This window comes from Podarcis raffonei, chromosome 2 (genome assembly GCF_027172205.1).
Source record: "Podarcis raffonei isolate rPodRaf1 chromosome 2, rPodRaf1.pri, whole genome shotgun sequence".
Lineage (NCBI taxonomy): Eukaryota > Metazoa > Chordata > Lepidosauria > Squamata > Lacertidae > Podarcis > Podarcis raffonei.
The window spans coordinates 9,891,999-9,910,162 of NC_070603.1; the positions used below are offsets into that span (position 1 = coordinate 9,891,999).

The 18,164-nt window shown below is 44.1% G+C and overlaps 1 protein-coding gene across 3 annotated transcripts in view; it reads right to left on the minus strand.

Annotated features, from left to right (window-relative positions):
• Positions 1 to 6,867, minus strand: part of SENP1 (SUMO specific peptidase 1) — a 29,901-nt gene extending 23,034 nt beyond the window's left edge. For all 3 annotated transcript variants that reach the window (XR_008328388.1, XM_053373018.1, XM_053373024.1), the window contains exons 1-5: positions 6,798 to 6,867; positions 5,796 to 5,845; positions 3,610 to 3,661; positions 2,301 to 2,431; positions 784 to 868 (exon numbers count right to left, since the gene is read on the minus strand). Coding sequence is in view for 2 of the 3 variants with exons in the window: in XM_053373018.1 (XP_053228993.1) it covers positions 784 to 868; positions 2,301 to 2,431; positions 3,610 to 3,613 (220 nt within the window). In the remaining variant the exon portion in view is untranslated. The remainder of the gene's footprint in view (positions 1 to 783; positions 869 to 2,300; positions 2,432 to 3,609; positions 3,662 to 5,795; positions 5,846 to 6,797) is intronic.
• Between the last annotated feature and the right edge of the window lie 11,297 nt (positions 6,868 to 18,164).

Consider the following 18,164-nt stretch of genomic DNA (forward strand, 5'->3'; position numbering starts at 1 on the left):
TCGGTAGTGGCGCTCTTCCTGTGGAATGCCCTCCCAGCAGATGTCAAGGAAATAAACAACTATCTGACTTTTAGAAGACATCTGAAGGCAGCCCTGTTTAGGGAAGTTTTTAATGTTTGACGCTTTATTATGCTTTTAATTTTGTTGGGAGCCGCCCAGAGTGGCTGGGGAAACCCAGCCAGATGGGCAGGGTAGAAATAAATTATTGTTGTTGTTATTCATCATCATCATCATCATCAATAGGGAGTTGTTAGCCAAATTAATGAAGGCTAAGCTTTAAGTAGCTGCTGTGTATCAAAGGCTGTATGAATATCAGTTACTGTGGCACATCCCTGGGGGGGAGAGCTGCTGTACTAATGTCTGGCTTGTAGAATACCCTTGGGCATATAATTGGCCACTGTGAACCGGATTCAGTGAAACAGAAAACCCCCAGTATAGCATGTGGAGGGAGGTTTTCCGTCTGGCAGGCAGAAATGCTTGCACTGACAGAGAAATCAACTTAGCATAATGCTGAATTCCACCTTAAGACTAAAGGGTTAGATGGACCTGGATAAGAACCCAGTAGGACACTTTATGTTCTTAAGGAATATTTCAAAAGTTTCAATAGAAATAAGGCATCCATTTTACTTTGGTCAAATGCATTCCTTTATACTGTAGAAGTTTTAGACTCAGCCATAAACTAGAGCAAGGCAGCAGGAAATTTCACTGCAATGTTACAATCAACGCATGTTTTAAAAGCTTTTAATTGGTTTCTCAAGTGAACCCAAGTCAGCCTCACCTTACCTGAATAGTAGCCGAAACTGCAGGAAGTATTTCCAGTCGGACAAGTAAAAGGCCTCTCCAGACGATCAAACTTGTTTGATGAAAACTGCACAAAAGAGGCCATAAAATCAGAATATAGTCAAAGGAAGGATCACATCTGGGGAAAGTGTGTGTGTGTTCTCATGTGTAACAGAAGGACTGTGCAACTCTTATTATCATTAGCTACAACGTTATAAGTGAAACTAGACCTGAAATATATGGAGAACCTCTAGAATTTTGCAACTTGAAAATATCCTAAAGAAAGATTACGCAAATGTAAAGAATGGCACATTTAGGATACAATGCTGCATTCAAAGTTTGGAAACACTGCAGAACTAATCACATACCTATGGCCAACTAATAATAATGCCTTTTGCTTGCCTCCAGCCTTCCTACATTGAAGCTTAGGGGGATTATGCAGTAGTGACACATTATAAACCTGAACTTCTTTCTCAACATGACTTTTTTCTTTGACAAAGTAATAATCATAAATAAATAGGAATAAAAATGTGCACCTCATCACCGAGACCGTTCCATTGTAACTATCCAACCTCCCAAAATTGCAACATCTCTTGCGATGGTTTGACCCCTTTCTGTTTTAACAGTACAAAGTCTACACCCTTCCATATCTCCTCAAAATCATTTCTCCTGCATATTCCCTGCCTTACTTTAAGGCACATGTTAATTTATAATAGCTATATCCCATATCTCTTTATACCATTCTTCCATTTTATATTCTGCTTGCCCCTTCCACTTCCTAACTATAATAATTCGTGCAGCTATCAATAAATTTGTGAGCAAGTCCTTCATAGCCTGTGAACCTTCCACCCCATCATAAATGGAAACTAATGCTACCTCTGGACTTTTGGTCAGCTTTAACCCAGTGATTTCTGTTATCTCCTTAAAAACCTCTACATGACTTCTGCCCTTCCAACCCTCTTAGTAATTATGTGGCTGTCTAGTTCTAATTTACGGTAAGAAGTTTTACTTTCTTTAATAGTATGAAATAATAAACCCAGTAGTCCTGAATGCAAATTCATCTTTACACACTCACAGTGAACTGCCCTGAGATCTATGAATGAAAGGTGGCATAAAACTTTAATAATAATAACAACAAACTTGTAGAAGATAAATATCTGAAGCTCCATTAGAACAGCTGGATATGTCCCCAACTTCATTCTATCTGGTATATATTGAAATCAACCAAGTTAAAGGCAAAGCAATCCTAAATGGGGCCAGGAATCCAAACACCACATTCTGCCAGTGGTATCTTACTGCCCACTTGAGTGGGGATTGCGCTTTCACCACATTGGAACGCCACCCCCATTCCAGCAGCCAGTAGATTGCTACACTTCCAACCAACCAATCAACATTGAGAAGTTGAGGTTGCAGCCAAGTGTTATAATTCAAAGAGCAAAAATTAGCCTCATTACAGTTGGAGGAAAAATTACAGTAAAAATAAAATACAGCTAAGAAATAAAAGCAGCTCATTCTCAAACCTTGTTGCCAGACAATGGAAGCTGATCTCCTGAGAGAGCGTTCTGCTGTAGAGGAAGAGTCTTGAACACAGAAGTATGATTAGCTAACCCATAGTCTCCAGCCTCCATCTTCATACAATCAGCAGTTTCATCTGAAAGGGAAAAGCTCCTTAGTGTATGATTCTCAGCAGGAAAGAAAGTGTACACAATCCAAGAGAGGTTTTCACTTCTGCAAGCTCCGGCTAAGCAAACAGGAATTTCCAGGTGGAGCAGCTGGGACTTCGGCAGGAGAAATTCCCTGTAGACTACATACCAGTGAAATAACAAATGCCAAAGAAGCAAATACAAACCCCAAGAAAGGGAAACACCAGAAAGAGACCATGCATGAACTTTATTCACACTTGTAACAAGCTTCATACAGAAATTAAGGTAACTTGGCAAACACCTTGAGCAATCATATATACTACAACAGGGATTGTCAACCTGGTGTCCACAAATTAGGCTCTAACTGGCACCCCAGACACTTAGGCAGGACTCATAGCTGGCTTCCTATGGTAAGCATAACGTTGTCAGGGATGGCTACCTAATTTTATGGTATGTCACACTCCCAAGGGCACCTATTTTGTGACTGGTGCCACCCAGCACTCTCACAAAATTCAAGGTGTGCCCACTGGTCCAAAAAGGTTAGCAACACCTGTACTACAAACTGTAGCTCTCACGTCTCAAAAGGTACAATTTACATTCTTCACAAAGCTAAATTTAAGAGAGACGGTAGGTAGCATTTCAGTACGTTCAGATGATAAGCAGCAGCCTCGAGCTACATAAAAATAACCCCTCTCTCTCGCATAACCTTGCAGCGGCTAAAATCTAATCATCTGTTTGCCAAATGGAGAAAAATAAGTGATCTTCTCCAACTTGCCAGAAACCTCTCACTACCACTGCACCTGCTCATTTACTAGTATAGATGGCCAGCATATGTTTGCAGGGAACCAAAAATGCACACAGGACACAAAGCAAGCACATAGTATGTAGAGCAACCCCCTAAGAAGCAAGGTGATATTAAGCATGCCACAGCAAGGTTGAGGAAGCTGCTGGTTACAAAACTAGAGTGAGACAGATCCTAAAGCTCAAGCAGGAGCATAAACTGGGTAAAATCCTAATGTGTAATTCCTGCATTTCACCACAGGATTTCTCCAGACTGGGCTGTTAAGTAGGTCTGAAAGTGTCTGAAAAGACATGGAGATTCTATTGAGGAGTTCCATTTGATGTAGGTTTTATAATGATAAAGGGTGCAGGACAAAATGGGTTGGTATAACATGCACAGACTCACCCATTCCTGAACTGCTCACATAACTGACTCATATGATAGAAGTTTCAAGTGCCTGAAAAGAGCAAGACGTATAACATATTAAGGATTTAGACCAAACCCCATGGAACGTTTGTCTAGTACAAATACCCAATTTATTGAGTAAAAAAGTTGGAAAAAGAGTTGTGAAGTCTAGAACAAAGCATTGTAATCACACATTGTATGGAAAAAATATACATACTTTAACAGTGAAAGAGAAATAAAAAGTTTTTAAATATTGCTGTTTCTGCTCTTCAGAAATCAAGAATATAATGTTTTAGCTCTTTCATTACCATGTCTACTCAGAAGTAAGTCCTATTGATTTCAATGGGGTTTATTCTCAGGAAAATGGGATTAATAACGCAGTTTTATTCTAATTAAACAAGGGTGCAATCATATTAGTGTTATGTTCATGCATAGTGATGTTAAATTCTCAAGAATAATCTTTTGGAGAATATTATAGTTCAGAACCCTTCTCCTCTCACCATTCTGACAAGTCAAAGGCCACAGACTCTTTGTTGTACAATTAAAATACAGCTTTATACTCACTGCATCATTAAGAAACTAAATATTCCACACTATCCTTTTCCACTGACTAAAAGTTGGTAGCGGAACTAGTTTTTCAGGGTGTGGTCACCCAACTAATTGTCCTGTATTACCATGCTTTTGCAATTAAATGAACTACTAAACTGCACTGGAGACAATGTTTCAAAACAAGGATACAATATATAAAGCTTTCCAAACTGTGTCTCACAACACATTAGTGTGTCGGCTGCAGTGTGTCGCGCAAACACTCCCCAAACTTCTCCTGGGGCTGGAAAGGGCTTAGTTTAACCTCCAGTTTGCTAGTAAAACTGAATTTCTGTGTCACAAAATGATGCATGTCTAAAAAGTGTGTCACCAACATGAAAAGTTTGGAAAGCTCTGCATTATATATATGATTGGGTGTTTTATTTCCTAACCTCTGACTTCCCCCTCCTGTTTTCACAAGGCCATTTTACCACTCTTTAGCTAAGAAAATTCTTGCAATTTTGATAAGAAAAATCTAAGTTGAATGTTTTCTTTGAGTCTGTCAATTCCAGTCAAAACAACACAGCTACCAAAGACAGCAGAGGTGGAAATACTGTGTGCAGTGAAGACACAGCAGATTACTTTTCCTATGCTATCATACAGAATTCATTTTTATGTAACTCACCAAAGGAATTTTGAGAATTATGCAGTACATAAATCCTGCTAAATAAATAAAATGCAGTTAGGTTTCCACAATAGATTCAAGGGACACAGCAGCGGTGACTATAAAGTCAAACTTTGTGATGTTCTATTATGCTTTTGTTATTTACAGTGGTGCCTCGCAAGACGAAAAGAATCCGTTCCGCGATTCTCTTCGTCTAGCGGTCTTTTCGTCTTGCGAAGCAAGCCCATTGACAGCTTAGCGGATTAGTGCTACAGCGGTCTAGCGGCTTTTCGCGATCAGCTGTTAAGCGGCTTATCAGCGGAACAGCTGATAAGCAGCTTAGGAAAAGGGGGTGAAAAGCAAAAAAAACCACGGGGACTCGCAAGATTTTTTCGTCTTGCGAAGCAACCCCAAAGGGAAATTCGTTTTGCGAAGCACCTCCAAAACGGAAAACCCTTTCGTCTAGCGGGTTTTCCGTCTTGCGAGGCATTCGTCTTGCGGGGCACCACTGTATTGTTTGTAAGCCGCTTTGCAACTTGTGTGAGTGAAAGGTGTCATAGAGATATAATAAATAAAATAAAATGTAGTACGAAGCGAGCCGGGTGGTGATGAGCTGCACCCCTCATCTCTTACCTGAACACTCATACGCTCTCCCCTCCCAACCACCCCACACGAAAAAGCCAAGGTTTTTCTCTTGCAACTTCAGCAGATCTCCTTTACTTTTAGCAGTTGACTTGAAGAGGAAATTCAATTCAATGGCTCATCACAGCACAATCCAACAGGTGGGGAGGGAGGGGATGGCAGCTGTCAAAATCCTTACTTCAGCTGTTAAGCACATAGGATAATTCTTCACACGGGTAGGTTACCTCTTGTCAAGCCACACAGAATATATTATCACCACGATGCATTAAATTTAAATACCGCCTTCCATCTGGGCTTCACAGTACAAACACAAATGTACATAGCTGTAATATAGAACGTAGCCTTCTCTCCATACCTTGATCCTGCCCAGCGGCCCCGGCAGTCTTCCTCCTTTCCCAGAGATTCCTAAAGCAAGAGATTTCAGTAAGTCAGTTCAGCTCTCCTTTGATGGAAAGGGGAGAAGTTTGGTTCAGAGGGCCTTCTCGGTAGTGGCACCTGCCCTGTGGAGCGCCCTCCCATCAGATGTCAAGGAAATAAACAACTACCTGTCTTTTAGAAGACATCTGAAGGCAGCTCTGTTTAGGGAAGCTTTTAACGTTTGATGTTTTGTCATGTTTTTAATATTCTGTTGGGTGCCGTCCAGAGCAGCTAGGGAAACCGAGCCAGATGGGCAGGGTATAAATAACCAGTTATTATTATTTAAACTGCATTTAAGTGGCTTGCACTTAATTGGGTAAGAGTTAGCCTTTACAGTACAGTGGTACCTCGGGTTAAGTACTTAATTCATTCTGAAGGTCCATTCTAAACCTGAAACTGTTCTTAACCTGAGGTACCACTTTAGCTAATAGGGCCTCCCGCTGCCGCCACGGAGCACGATTTCTGTTCTCATCCTGAGGTAAAGTTCTTAACCCGAGGTACTATTTCTGGGTTAGCAGAGTCTGTAACCTGAAGCGTATGTAACCTGCAGCGTCTGTAACCCGAGGTACCACTGTACTTCCAAACAGACGCACTTTCCGCAGCAGCAACGACAACAACCACCCCCACAAGAGCGCCAGCCAGCAGCGAACTCCCCCCGCCCCCTTTCAAGCGCTGTCCAAGGCGAGGTTTGAACAGGGCACTTTCCCGCCCGCCCGCCCGCCTCTTTGGCCAGCCACGCTTCCCTCTCTCCCAGCTTCTTCCCGGGTTCAAAAGAAAGCGAGGAGAAGGCGGGCTCCGTGAGGGAGGCGGACCAGGCCTTAGAGGTCTTGGGGGGGGGGGGAGAAAAGGTGGGGGACCCCGACGGTGTGGGGGGGGGTAGTAGGGCAGTTGCCATAACTACCAACCCCTGACTCTTCCTCCCTCCCCTCAACCAGTTTACCAGAAGCGAAGTCAGTGGCCGAGACGGAGCGAGCTGAGGCGAAAGGCTCTTTGTTTCCACCTCCTCTTCCAAGCGCTCCGGGCTTTTTCTCTTTCTCTCACTCTTTCTTTTTTTTCTTTTCTCCCCGACCGGATTCGAAGAGGCGGGAACACGTCAAGGCAAACCGGAAGCGGAAATGCCTCTCCCGGTTTGCTCCCTCTCCCCGCCCTTTTCCGCCCCTCCCACTTCCGGGGGAAGAAGAAGAAGCAGACGACGACTCGGCGGCGGAGGAGGAGGAGGAGGAGAGAACGTTGGCTCAGAGGGGGGCGGGGGGGAAAGGAACACACCCACGCGCGCGCAGAGGCTTCGGAAGGGAATTGGTAGGAAGGAGGCGGAGGAGGAGGGTTGCGCGTGCGCACGTGCTGCGGGGGGGGGGGGGAATTGCCGGTAGTTTAGCAAAGGAGGTTGCATGCATATGCATGCGGGGTGGGTGGGTGTATATGTACTGTATATATATTTGGAAGAACGTATGTAAACATGAATGCGTGTACCGGGTATATGTATATATTTGCAAGTATGTGTATAGAGTTGCAAATATGTAAGCGTGCGTGCGTGTATGTATTTGCAAGTATCTATGCATATGCATGGCCGTAGCCAAGGGGTGGGCAATCAAAATCAATACAAATCTGAGATTCTAACCAAAGTCTGCCCCCCCCAAATCCTGGCTATGCATATGCAACTGTGCACGTGTCTCTTTATATATTTTCATGTTTGTATGCCTGTATGTTTATATAATTGCAAGTATGTATGCATGTATATGGGACGCGGGTGGTGCTGTGGGTTAAACCACAGAGCCTAGGACTTGCCGATCAGAAGGTTGGCGGTTCGAATCCCCGCGACGGGGTGAGTTGCTCGGTCCCTGCTCCTGCCAACCTAGCAGTTCAAAAGCACGTCAAAGTGCAAGGAGATAAATAGGTACCACTCCGGCGGGAAGGTAAACGGCGTTTCCGTGTGCTGCTCTGGTTTGCCAGAAGCGGCTTAGTCATGCTGGCCACATGACCCGGAAGCTGTATGCCAGCTCCCTCGGCCAATAAAGCGAGATGAGCACCGCAACCCCAGAGTCAGCCACGACTGGACCTAATGGTCTGGGGTCCCTTTACCTTTACGCATGTATATTGGAGCAGGGAAGCCACTCTAGTATCCCTGCCAAGAAAACTCCATGGACAAAGACAATGCCTGGCGTGCTCTGGTCCATGAGGTCATGAAGAGTCGGACATAACTAAACAACAACAATGCATGTATATATTTGTGTGTACGTACTTGCAAGTATGTATGTGTACGTCTGTATTGTATTAATGCGCTTCTGATGGTAGCTTGTGGTTCTGCTGCAGAATAACAGTGGGGGTGGTTTTTTGAGGGGGGAGCATCTGAATAGATGTGTGCTGGATGTTTGGTGAGCCAGGGGCTGGGTTGTCTTCCAAGGGCTGGTGGGGGGTTTCTCATCATAGTTGAAAACTGGTACTCACAACTTTCTGGGTAGAATAGATTTTTGCAAGCAAGACACAAAGGAAAGCAGCATAACGGTACCCTGTTGCATCTTTTACTCAGGCTTGCAGACTTTGAGCATGGAGGCTGCAGCTTGCCGTAGTAGCTAGTGCTTGTTTGGAACATAGGGTTATTGGTACATCACATTCAGTGTTGTGTACCATAAGGGTGAGGAACCTGTTGCCTTCTCGATGTTGTCGGATTCCAAATCCCATCAGCCCCAGCCACCATGGCCTTTGGTTGGGCGTGGCGGGTCCAGCAACATTGGCAGGGCCAGCGGTTCTCCATGCAACAGCTTTTCATAATTCTAGGCAAGCCTTTCCCCCAGCGTTGCATTTTGCTTGCAAAGCATGTGTTCTACCACAGAATTATGGGCGCTTCCCCAAGGAATATCTTCCCCATTGAAAGTCCTTCCCTTTGGAAATTGTCTGGTCCTTTTTTTGAAAGTCATCAAAGTTTGCAATCCTGCTCCAGGTACCTAGGAGTAAGCTCCATTATTCAACACGCTTTTCAGGGTCTAAGATTGATCTTGTAGCCATCACTGCCTCTGTTGGGCAGAAAGTAATGATACAGTGTGTGTGTGTTTTTTTACAATGCTGAGTGAGCCATTGAAAACAGGATGTGAATTTGTCAGAGCATTTATGATGGCGTGTGTGTGTGTTCAGGAGGAGGAGGGTGGTTGGAGAAGGGGGGAAACTTCTCAGTGGAGCTTTCCTTGTATGTGGTTTGAGGAGAATGAGGTTGCTGTCCCAGAGTTTCACAATTTTTCATATAAGGCATTTCCAGCAAGGAAGATATTCTCTATGATACGCATGCATTCAACCTTCTCCTTGACATGTCATCTTCATCATATAGTTAATTGGGTATTGTCCTTTTTGGGATTTTTGGGTGGGGCAGGGTTTTCTATCATCAAGGCCAAGTTATATCTATACTGCAGGTTAATTTTATTTCTCCTTGGTGCAAGTTTTGGCTCACAGTGCTTACAGATCTTGAACTCATATTCCCCCCCCCCTTATATAAATTCATTATATTTTGGGGAGTCTGTTAATTCTATTATGCGCAGCCACAGCGACATGTAAAATACATTCCTGATGTAAAATAAGTAATCTTGAAAGGGTGAATCCGAACCTTACAGTTGCATGACAACATGACTGGGACATTTTCAATGAAAGGTCATGACTTTAATATCCACCAATCAGGGTGAGGAACGGCAGAGGCAGCTGTCTAGAGGCCTAACACAGCATCTATAAATATCACACAGGAAAGCACACATGTTCTGTTATGTGGGCTCCCCTGGACCTCTCTGTAGTAGGGTCCAGTCTTTTCATTTCAGTGTCACTTACTTTTGCAGCTGTTATCTTCTTCTTTACCTTCTACTCATTCTCTGAAGAAAAAGAAGAGCAACCAGGTTAGTGTAGATTCATGCTCTAGATTTTTATTTTTAATTTGCCTCATAAAACATCTTAGGACTTTAGAACACCACAAATAGAATCTTACCGCTCAGTGGTAGAGCCACGGCTGGTTCAAACCTCTGTTTAGCCAAGAAGAATACTAGGTGGCCTGGTGCCTATATCTACTTCACACTTCAGGAAGAGCTTGATAGAAGTTTATGTGTGTGTATCCTTGGCTAGTGCATGAGGAAATCTTAAAAATAAAAGGTTGTGGCCACTAGTAGGATTATGAGCTTTCCAGGGTGGATAAAAAGCGTCACAGTCTGCCCATTAGGTGATGCTTGAAATTGTAGCTTGCTTTGTAAAGCTGTGCAGGAGAACGCTGTCCTGGCAAGTTTTATGAATGTAAAATGAGACGGTAAGGTATTGTAGTAGTGCAAGCAATTACCTCTTTGTTTCCGTTGCGATTCCCCTACTCTGCTTGTTTTTTTAAAAATTCTGTTGCTGTGTCTTAGCAAATGCCTTGGTAGCAGTACAGTGGCACCTCGGGTTAAGAACTTAATTTGTTCCGGAGGTCCGTTCTTAACCTGAAACTGTTCTTAACCTGAAGCACCACTTTAGCTAATGGGGCCTCCTGCTGCTGCCACGCTGCTGGAGCACAATTTTTGTTCTCATCCTGAAGCAAAGTTCTTAAACTGAAGCACTATTTCTGGGTTAGTGGAGTCTGTAACCTGAAGCGTATGTAACCCGAGGTACCACTGTATGAGTTAATTCAAGCAGGGATACAACGCCAGGCTTGTGGGTAGAACCGATCCTTCTAAAACACACACACACATGGTAAAGAGATAGCAGGCAGACATCAGTTGACAATTTCTTCACTTAGCAAGAAAAAAAAAATCAAAGCTTGCATATAGTTTCCTCTTGTTCTTTGGACCAAGATTGTCAGCTCATCATTCTTCCTAGAAGAGTTCCAGCAACTCTGCCTCCCAAGGTGAAACCACGATCCTTCCCCAGTCTTCACCGAAGAATTCAAAGGAGTTGGATCCAATTTTAAGTGAAACTTAAATGTTGAAGTGGGCTGTGCAAACTTGCCCCATAGTTCTCATTCAGAGGTTGGCATCTCCAGGGGTTCTGAGTTAGCTCTTTAAGTCGTGGTTCAGTAGCAACTGACCCATTCTCTGTTTCTAGGGTGGGGAGACTTTTTCATCCCAAAGACCACTCCTTTCCTCCTGGGCAACTTTTAGGGGTCCACATTGCCAGCAAAGGCAAAAACAGGAAGCACAACAAATGTAAATTTCACCTTTGTTTCACCAGTTTCGACACGCCATCCCCCAACCAGGCCAGCAAGAAGTATCAGAATGCAAGGAAAACTTTGCAGCCAGATGAGAAGGTTCAAGGAGGGTGCTAGGCTAGGCCTCTGCAGAGTCCCAAGGGCTACATTTCCCTAGTCTTGGCCGCCTTCCTACCTATTGCCATTGATGAGATTCCATGGACTTGGCCGCCTTCCTACCTATTGCCATTGATGAGATTCCATGGACTAGATCACACCACTGTTCCATCTAGCCCATCATTGTAACAGTGATTCTGATTGGCACTTCCAGAGGACCTCCCAAAGTCTGGAATTCTTAATACATTTTTTAATAAAAATTCACTGATCAACAGCTCCTTAAAGGTAAAGGGACCCCTGACCATTAGGTCCAGTCGTGGCCGACTCTGGGGTTGCGGCGCTCATCTTGCTTTACTGGCCAAGGGAGCCGGTGTACAGCTTCTGGGTCATGTGGCCAGCATGACTAAGCCACTTCTGGCGAACCAGAGCAGCGCACAGAAACGCCGTTTACCTTCCCGCCGGAGCGGTACCTATTTATCTACTTGCACTTTGATGTGCTTTCGAACTGGTAGGTTGGCAGGAGCTGGGACCGAGCAACGGGAGCTCACCCCATAACGGGGATTCAAACCGCCGACCTTCTGATCGGCAAGTCCTAGGCTCTGTGGTTTAACCCACAGCGCCAACAGCTCCTTACCAAGCTAGAAAAAGACTTAACCGCCAGGGTGGAAGACCTGTTGCCTTCCTGACTTTGTTAAACTCTCAACTCCCATCAACCCCAAGTAACATGGTCAATGGTCAGGGCTGATGGGAGTTGTGGTCCAGCAACACCTGACGGGCCAAAGGTTGCCCACCCCTGCGCTCTCCACGGATGACCCAAGAAGCCAGCCATTCTACATAAATGCATGCCCTTTCGTTTAAGGATTAGGATGTATGAACAGGTGAGTTGTGATTGGCAGGTGGTGCCTGCTATGGAAGAGAGGTTTTTCCATGCTTGTCGCTAAACCAGAGTTTCCCAAACTTGAGTCTCCCCTTGTTTTTGGACTACAACTCCCATCATGCCTCGCTAGCAGGACCCAGTGGTCAGGGTTGATGGGAATTGTGGTCCAAAAACAGGTGGAGACCCAAGTTTGGAAAAGGCTGCACTAAATGAAAGTTCAAAGTCGCTATACATTTGGTTTGGGCATGCTTTGCCATACACTAAGCATGAGATTCTCCTTGCTCTTGACTAACCACACTTCACCAGATTGCCATAGCAATGGGTTCACGAGAATAAATGTTACTGAACAGTAATGGCAGATTGCACTTGGCACATCGTGTTGCAGCTAGCGGATTCTGTATCAGTGGTTGCACTCTGCCTCTTGCCAACTTTACATCAATTGAGTCAGCCTCCAGAGCTTTAGAGGTATGATCTACAAAGCCACCGATTTATGCCAGACTCTCTTGTAATCCCAGGAAGGAATTGATAAGATGATACTGAATTAAGAAAATGCTAGAGGAGGACGCTAGCAGCTATGGCAAGAGGAACCATATTTCCTGTTTGGAGAAGCCTTTAAAAGTCCACAAAACAGTAGCAATTTGCCTGTCTGCAGATGCCCATTTACATTAATAATAATGTGTGGTACATTAAAGTTTGGAGTGAGAGGGAAGGAACAAACTCCCCAGTTTATGCAAGTTCCTTTTCTTGGTCGATTACAGGGGAATCTTACTTGCCACAAGAGGCCTTGTGAATGTTGATTTACAAAGCTGCTTCAGAAGTTCTGTCAACAAGGACAACCCCTCGATTACAGCCGAAACCTATTTCCTTGCAGTCATTTTGCATTTAACTGTAATAGAACCCTGTATAAATAATGTGGACTTCTTTTTAAAGTGCTGGTTTATTTACAAGATTTATATTACACCCCTCTCTCTCATGCTTTCAGGGACAGTCCCATCTCATCTGTGTTGCATCCTGTAGTGTCCATCAATACTTGGAACAGATTTTGCTAGTGCAAGAGGACTTCCCCTTCCTCTCCTCCAGCCCTCCCCCCCATATTCTCCAAAGAGTTGGGGAGACCCCCTGGAACAGATTTCAGGGGGCTGCAAGAAGGAAGGATAGATAATTCCAATTTGCGCAATATTTGATACCATCCTCTGAGTTTAAGAAGACGCCATGCTACCCATTTTTTGTTGAAAAATCCATCTGTTGAGATCAGTATTTTGCAAATGTTTAATACCAGAGGGGTACCATTTTTCTCCCCACCCCGCTGTATTTAAAATTGGAGTCACATTTTATTCTTACGCTGAAGTAGGTATACAGTGGTACCTTGGGTTAAGTATTTAATTCCTTCCGGAGGTCCGTTCTTAACCTGAAACTGTTCTTAATCTGAAGCACCACTTTAGCTAATGGGGCCTCCTGCTAGTGCTGCGCCGCCAGAGCATGATTTCTGTTCTCATCCTGTAGCAAAGTTCTTAACCCGAGGTAATATTTCTGGTTTAGCGGAGTCTGTAACCTGAAGCGTAAGTAACCTGAAGTGTATGTAACCCAAGGTACCACTGCACCTTGGTAGTCGAACGGCTTGGCTCCCAGACAAATTGGCTCCTGAACGTTGCAAACCTGGAAGTGTGTGTTCCGGCTTGCGAACGTTTTTTGGAAGCCGAATGTCCGACATGGCTTCTGCGGCTTTGAGTGCAGGAAGCTCCCGCAGCCAATCAGAAGCTGCACCTTGGTTTTTGAACCATTTTGGGAGTCGAACAGACTCCTGGAACAGATTAAATTCGAGAACCAAGGTACCACTGTTTCCATTTCAGTGTAAGAATAAAAAAAATAGGTCCCCAGAGCAATAGGAAATTGTCTTCATTGCAAGTTCATTCAGCTAATATCACTTAGTATCTCACACTCAGTAAGGCTCAGGGTTTGGAATGAGCTTTTCTGGGCAATGCACTTGGGAGCTGTTGCACTGGCTGTATTGAGAAATCCCAGTGCAAATGTACTTCTTCCCTTAAGGTGATGGCATTCTCCATACATTGACAGAGTGAAAGGCTGATCAATGTGCCAAGGGGCTTCTCTGTTTTCACCGAGAATGTTTTGAGTGCAGTTCAAATCCTCTTGTGATGCACTAGTGCACCGTGCAACACAATTTCAGAAACACAAGCCGAGATGTTCATCCTTTGGTTCAATGAAGCTGCTAGCCCTACAACAGGAAATCCAAAAGCTCAATTTACACTGCATCCAGAAGGTGGCAGCAATGTTCCTTCTTCATTTTAATTTGTGACCAGAGGGGGTTCAACTGAATGGGTAGCATTGCCCTCTTGTATTTATAATTTGGTCTCTCCAAATATATACCTAGATTGTAAGAATTTACTAGACCATAGTGCAAGGTAGCAACGTTAGGGGTTAGAAGCAGGTTGCCAGCAAACACAAAATTAAATCTTGGAATACTACCGATTGGAGCAGTAGAAGAAAGGCAGAGGTCATTGTGCACTTAGCCATATACAGAGTAATTCAGGTTAAATTCCAAATGCAAGCCAATAAAGTTTCTTCTAGGTAACAGTGTAAGTGTGAAAACAGCCAACCTTCATAATTTTGAAACCCGGGAACCTTAATTTCACCACACTGATAAGGTATGAAAAGAGTAGCACAAGTTAAGTGCAAATGTTCTTTCATCTCACAATTCAGTTGTGTTTGATTTGTTAGAAGCAAATTACCAGAATTACAATTTATTGCATACCCTTCACTCTGAGGTCCCAGGGCAGGTTACAACAATTCTTCTGAATGTCAGAGAATCTCCCCAAACCCTGTACAGTCGTACCTTGATTGACAAACGGCTTAGTTTCCAAACGTTTCAACTCCCATATAATAAAAAACTGGAAGTGAGTGTTCTGGTTTTTGGAACGTCTGGCGCGGCTCCCGATTGGCTGCAGGACCTTCCTGCTGCCAATTGGAAGCTGCACTTTGGTTTCCAAACATTTTGGAAGTCGAACGGACTTCTGGAACGGATTCCGTTCAACTTCCAAGGTATGACTGTATTAGTTTGCTTTATTTGCAAACAGCAGCAGAGAAGGGAGCGTTGGTGTTGCCTTACTTTTACAAAATAAGAAGAGGCAGGGGAGTTGTTATTGGAAGGTTAGTGTAGGAGTAGGGACAGAGAACTCTGCAAAATGAAGAAGAAAAATCCCCATATTAATGCCAGTTTCTTTTTAGCCTCAGCTCTTGTAACAAACATTGCCTTTGTCATTTATGCTGCAACAACCATGCGAGCTAGAAATTTTGAGCCATTCAATTTAGGAGCTTACCAGATGCACTAGAGATGCACATAATTCTGCCTTGTGGTAAGCTAGTGTCCTACATAATAAAAATGTAGAGTGCAAGTGAGCCCGCTCTTGCTTGGTGTCTTTACAATGAGGATAGATTTGGCTTTCTAAGTGAGATGTTTTCATCCGGGTCAATGACTCCCAAGCTGTGTTGCAGAGCATACTAGCTAACATGCTGTGCTCAGAATGAGCATTGCGTGTGGAAACCTTTGGCCCAGTCTCTTGTCAGACAACAAGTCATCAGCCTAGTGGTTGCAACCTGGAAAGCAAGGTGTGTTGGTTTCCTAGCAATGTCACTGTGAATCTTCCATACCAGGTGCCCGTAGAGTTAAGTGGGAAAGGTACCAGCTGCAATCACGGAGTAGTCATCTTAAGACACGGCATCTTTATTTGGGATGTGCTAGGTAATAAAACTCAAATAGGACTGAGGCACGCAGTTGCTACATGCTGGCTGCATTCCCCTTTTTCTGTTAAAGTAAATACATTTAAGCAATGCATCCTGGGAGATACAGATGAGCTCTATCCCTGCCACACTGTGAGCGTGGGGAGGAATTGTACCAGCAAAGTACAAAATACCAGTTCCACTACAAGGTAAGCTCTGCTGCTAGGAGGCTTTGCTTAACTTTTGTTGTTTTTTAAGATGTGCAGTGGCAAACTTGCAGAGCCACTGAAAGCTCAACTGTAGCATCCATCTGCAGACATTGATTTGTATGCCACCTTTCCATACAGCTTCCATTCCCCGAATATGCAGAAGAAGATGTTTTCCAGAAAGTTAAAATACCTGCAAAATATGCCCATCTGTATATTGCTATAAAATATCTGAGCTCCCTGTTCTTGGGGTAAAGGTAAAGGGACCCCTGACCATTAGGTCCAGTTGTGCCCAACTCTGGGGTTGTGGCGCTCATCTCGCTTTATTGGCCAAGGGAGCCAGCGTACAGCTTCCGGGTCATGTGGCCAGCATGACTAAGCCGCTTCTGGAGAAACCAGAGCAGCGCACGGGAACACCGTTTTACCTTCCCGCCGGAGCGGTACCTATTTATCTACTTGCACTTTGATGTGCTTTCAAACTGCTAGGTTGGCAGGAGCAGGGACCGAGCAACGGGAGCTCACCCCGTCACGGGGATTCGAACCGCCAACCTTCTGATCGGCAAGTCCTAGGCTCTGTGGTTTAACCCACAACACCATCTGCGTACCGTGTTCTTGGGGTAGTTATATTTCAAAGGTGGAGTGCATGTTGTCAGGTTGCATGTGTACATATTTCTACATAAACACATGGAAGATTTTGATTTGGGTTGGTTTCTTAATTATTATTATTTTCTAATTTTAAAAATCAAGATGAAACAAAGCCACTACTTTGGGTCCGACCCTATCATTAGGCAGAGTGAAGCAATCACTTCATGTGGCTGCTGTGAAGGCCAGGAGCAGAGAGAGTTTAGGCAAAGAGCTGGGCGGATGGACATGTCAGTCCCACACAGATTGCCCATCAACAAGCCATCAATTTGTGGCGGCTAGGGGACACTGCCAGTGCTGGTGTAAGATTCAACTCCTTCTTACATGGAATGAAGGAGGGTCCCATCTTGTCCCTCACCTCAAACTGCAAAATGTCTGAAATTACAATTCTATAAATCACAAATTAACAGTGCTGGTTTTTAAGTATTTCCAACCGAATCATTTAACTTAGCTTTTGAAATATTCGTGTAAATAGCTTTGTAATGAGTTGACTCCTTTGCAATCTGTAGATTCATTCCTGCAAAATTCATTATCTGATGCCCAGATCCAAAGAGCTTGCAAATTCTACAAAGAATTTAAGTGCAGGGAACAAGAAGGAATAATTCCTCATTGTATGATTTCATAATAACCTGCTTATTGATCCCAAAGTAATGGAAGGCATCTATTTGTGAACATGACAGAAATCCTTTTTCAGTGCCAGTGCTCTGTAAACAAGTTTAACCTAGATGCACATTCATTTCCCTGCATGGTTTTCTGTATTTGTAAAGCTGTCGCTGTTCAACTTTGGTTTTCCGTAGCCTGTTTGGAGAAGACATAGGATGATATTCAACCAAATTTCACTTGGATCCATTGAAGTGAATGGGTCCCTCAGTCATGTTCATTCATTTGAGTGAGTGTACTCATGAGTAAAACTTAATTGAATACCACCCATAATTTCAAACCAACACCCCCCGGAACAATTCTTATTTAATCTTTTGGTGAAACTTGATTGTAAAGTTGTTGCACATGGATTTCCAAAGCACTTCATTCTGCTGATTATTGAGCAGTAACAGACCCTCTAGGGGCCCTATTTTCCAGGGACAGTCCCGAATTTACAGAAGCCATCCTGGTTCCTGATTTGATCTCTGAATGCCCCGCTTTTCCTTGAAGGTAAAGGTAAAGGGACCCCTGACCATTAGGTCCAGTCGTGACCGACTCTGGGGTTGCGGCGCTCATCTCGCTTTACAGGCCGAGGGAGCCGGCGTACAGCTTCCAGGTCATGTGGCCAGCATGACTAAGCCGCTTCTGGCGAACCAGAGCAACGCACGGAAACGCTGTTTACCTTCCCGCTGGAGCGGTACCTATTTATCTACTTGCACTTTGATGTGCTTTCGAACTGCTAGCTTGGCAGGAGCAGGGATCGAGCAACAGGAGCTCACCCCGTTGTGGGGATTCGAACTGCTGACCTTCTGATTGGCAAGTCCTAGGCTCTGTGGTTTAACCCACAGTGCCACCCATTTTTCCTTAGGATGTCCCTATTTTCATCAGAGAAATACTGGAGAGTATGATGTTACAGTGCAATCCTATTCAGGCCTACATAAATCCAATTGAGCTCAATGGGGCTTA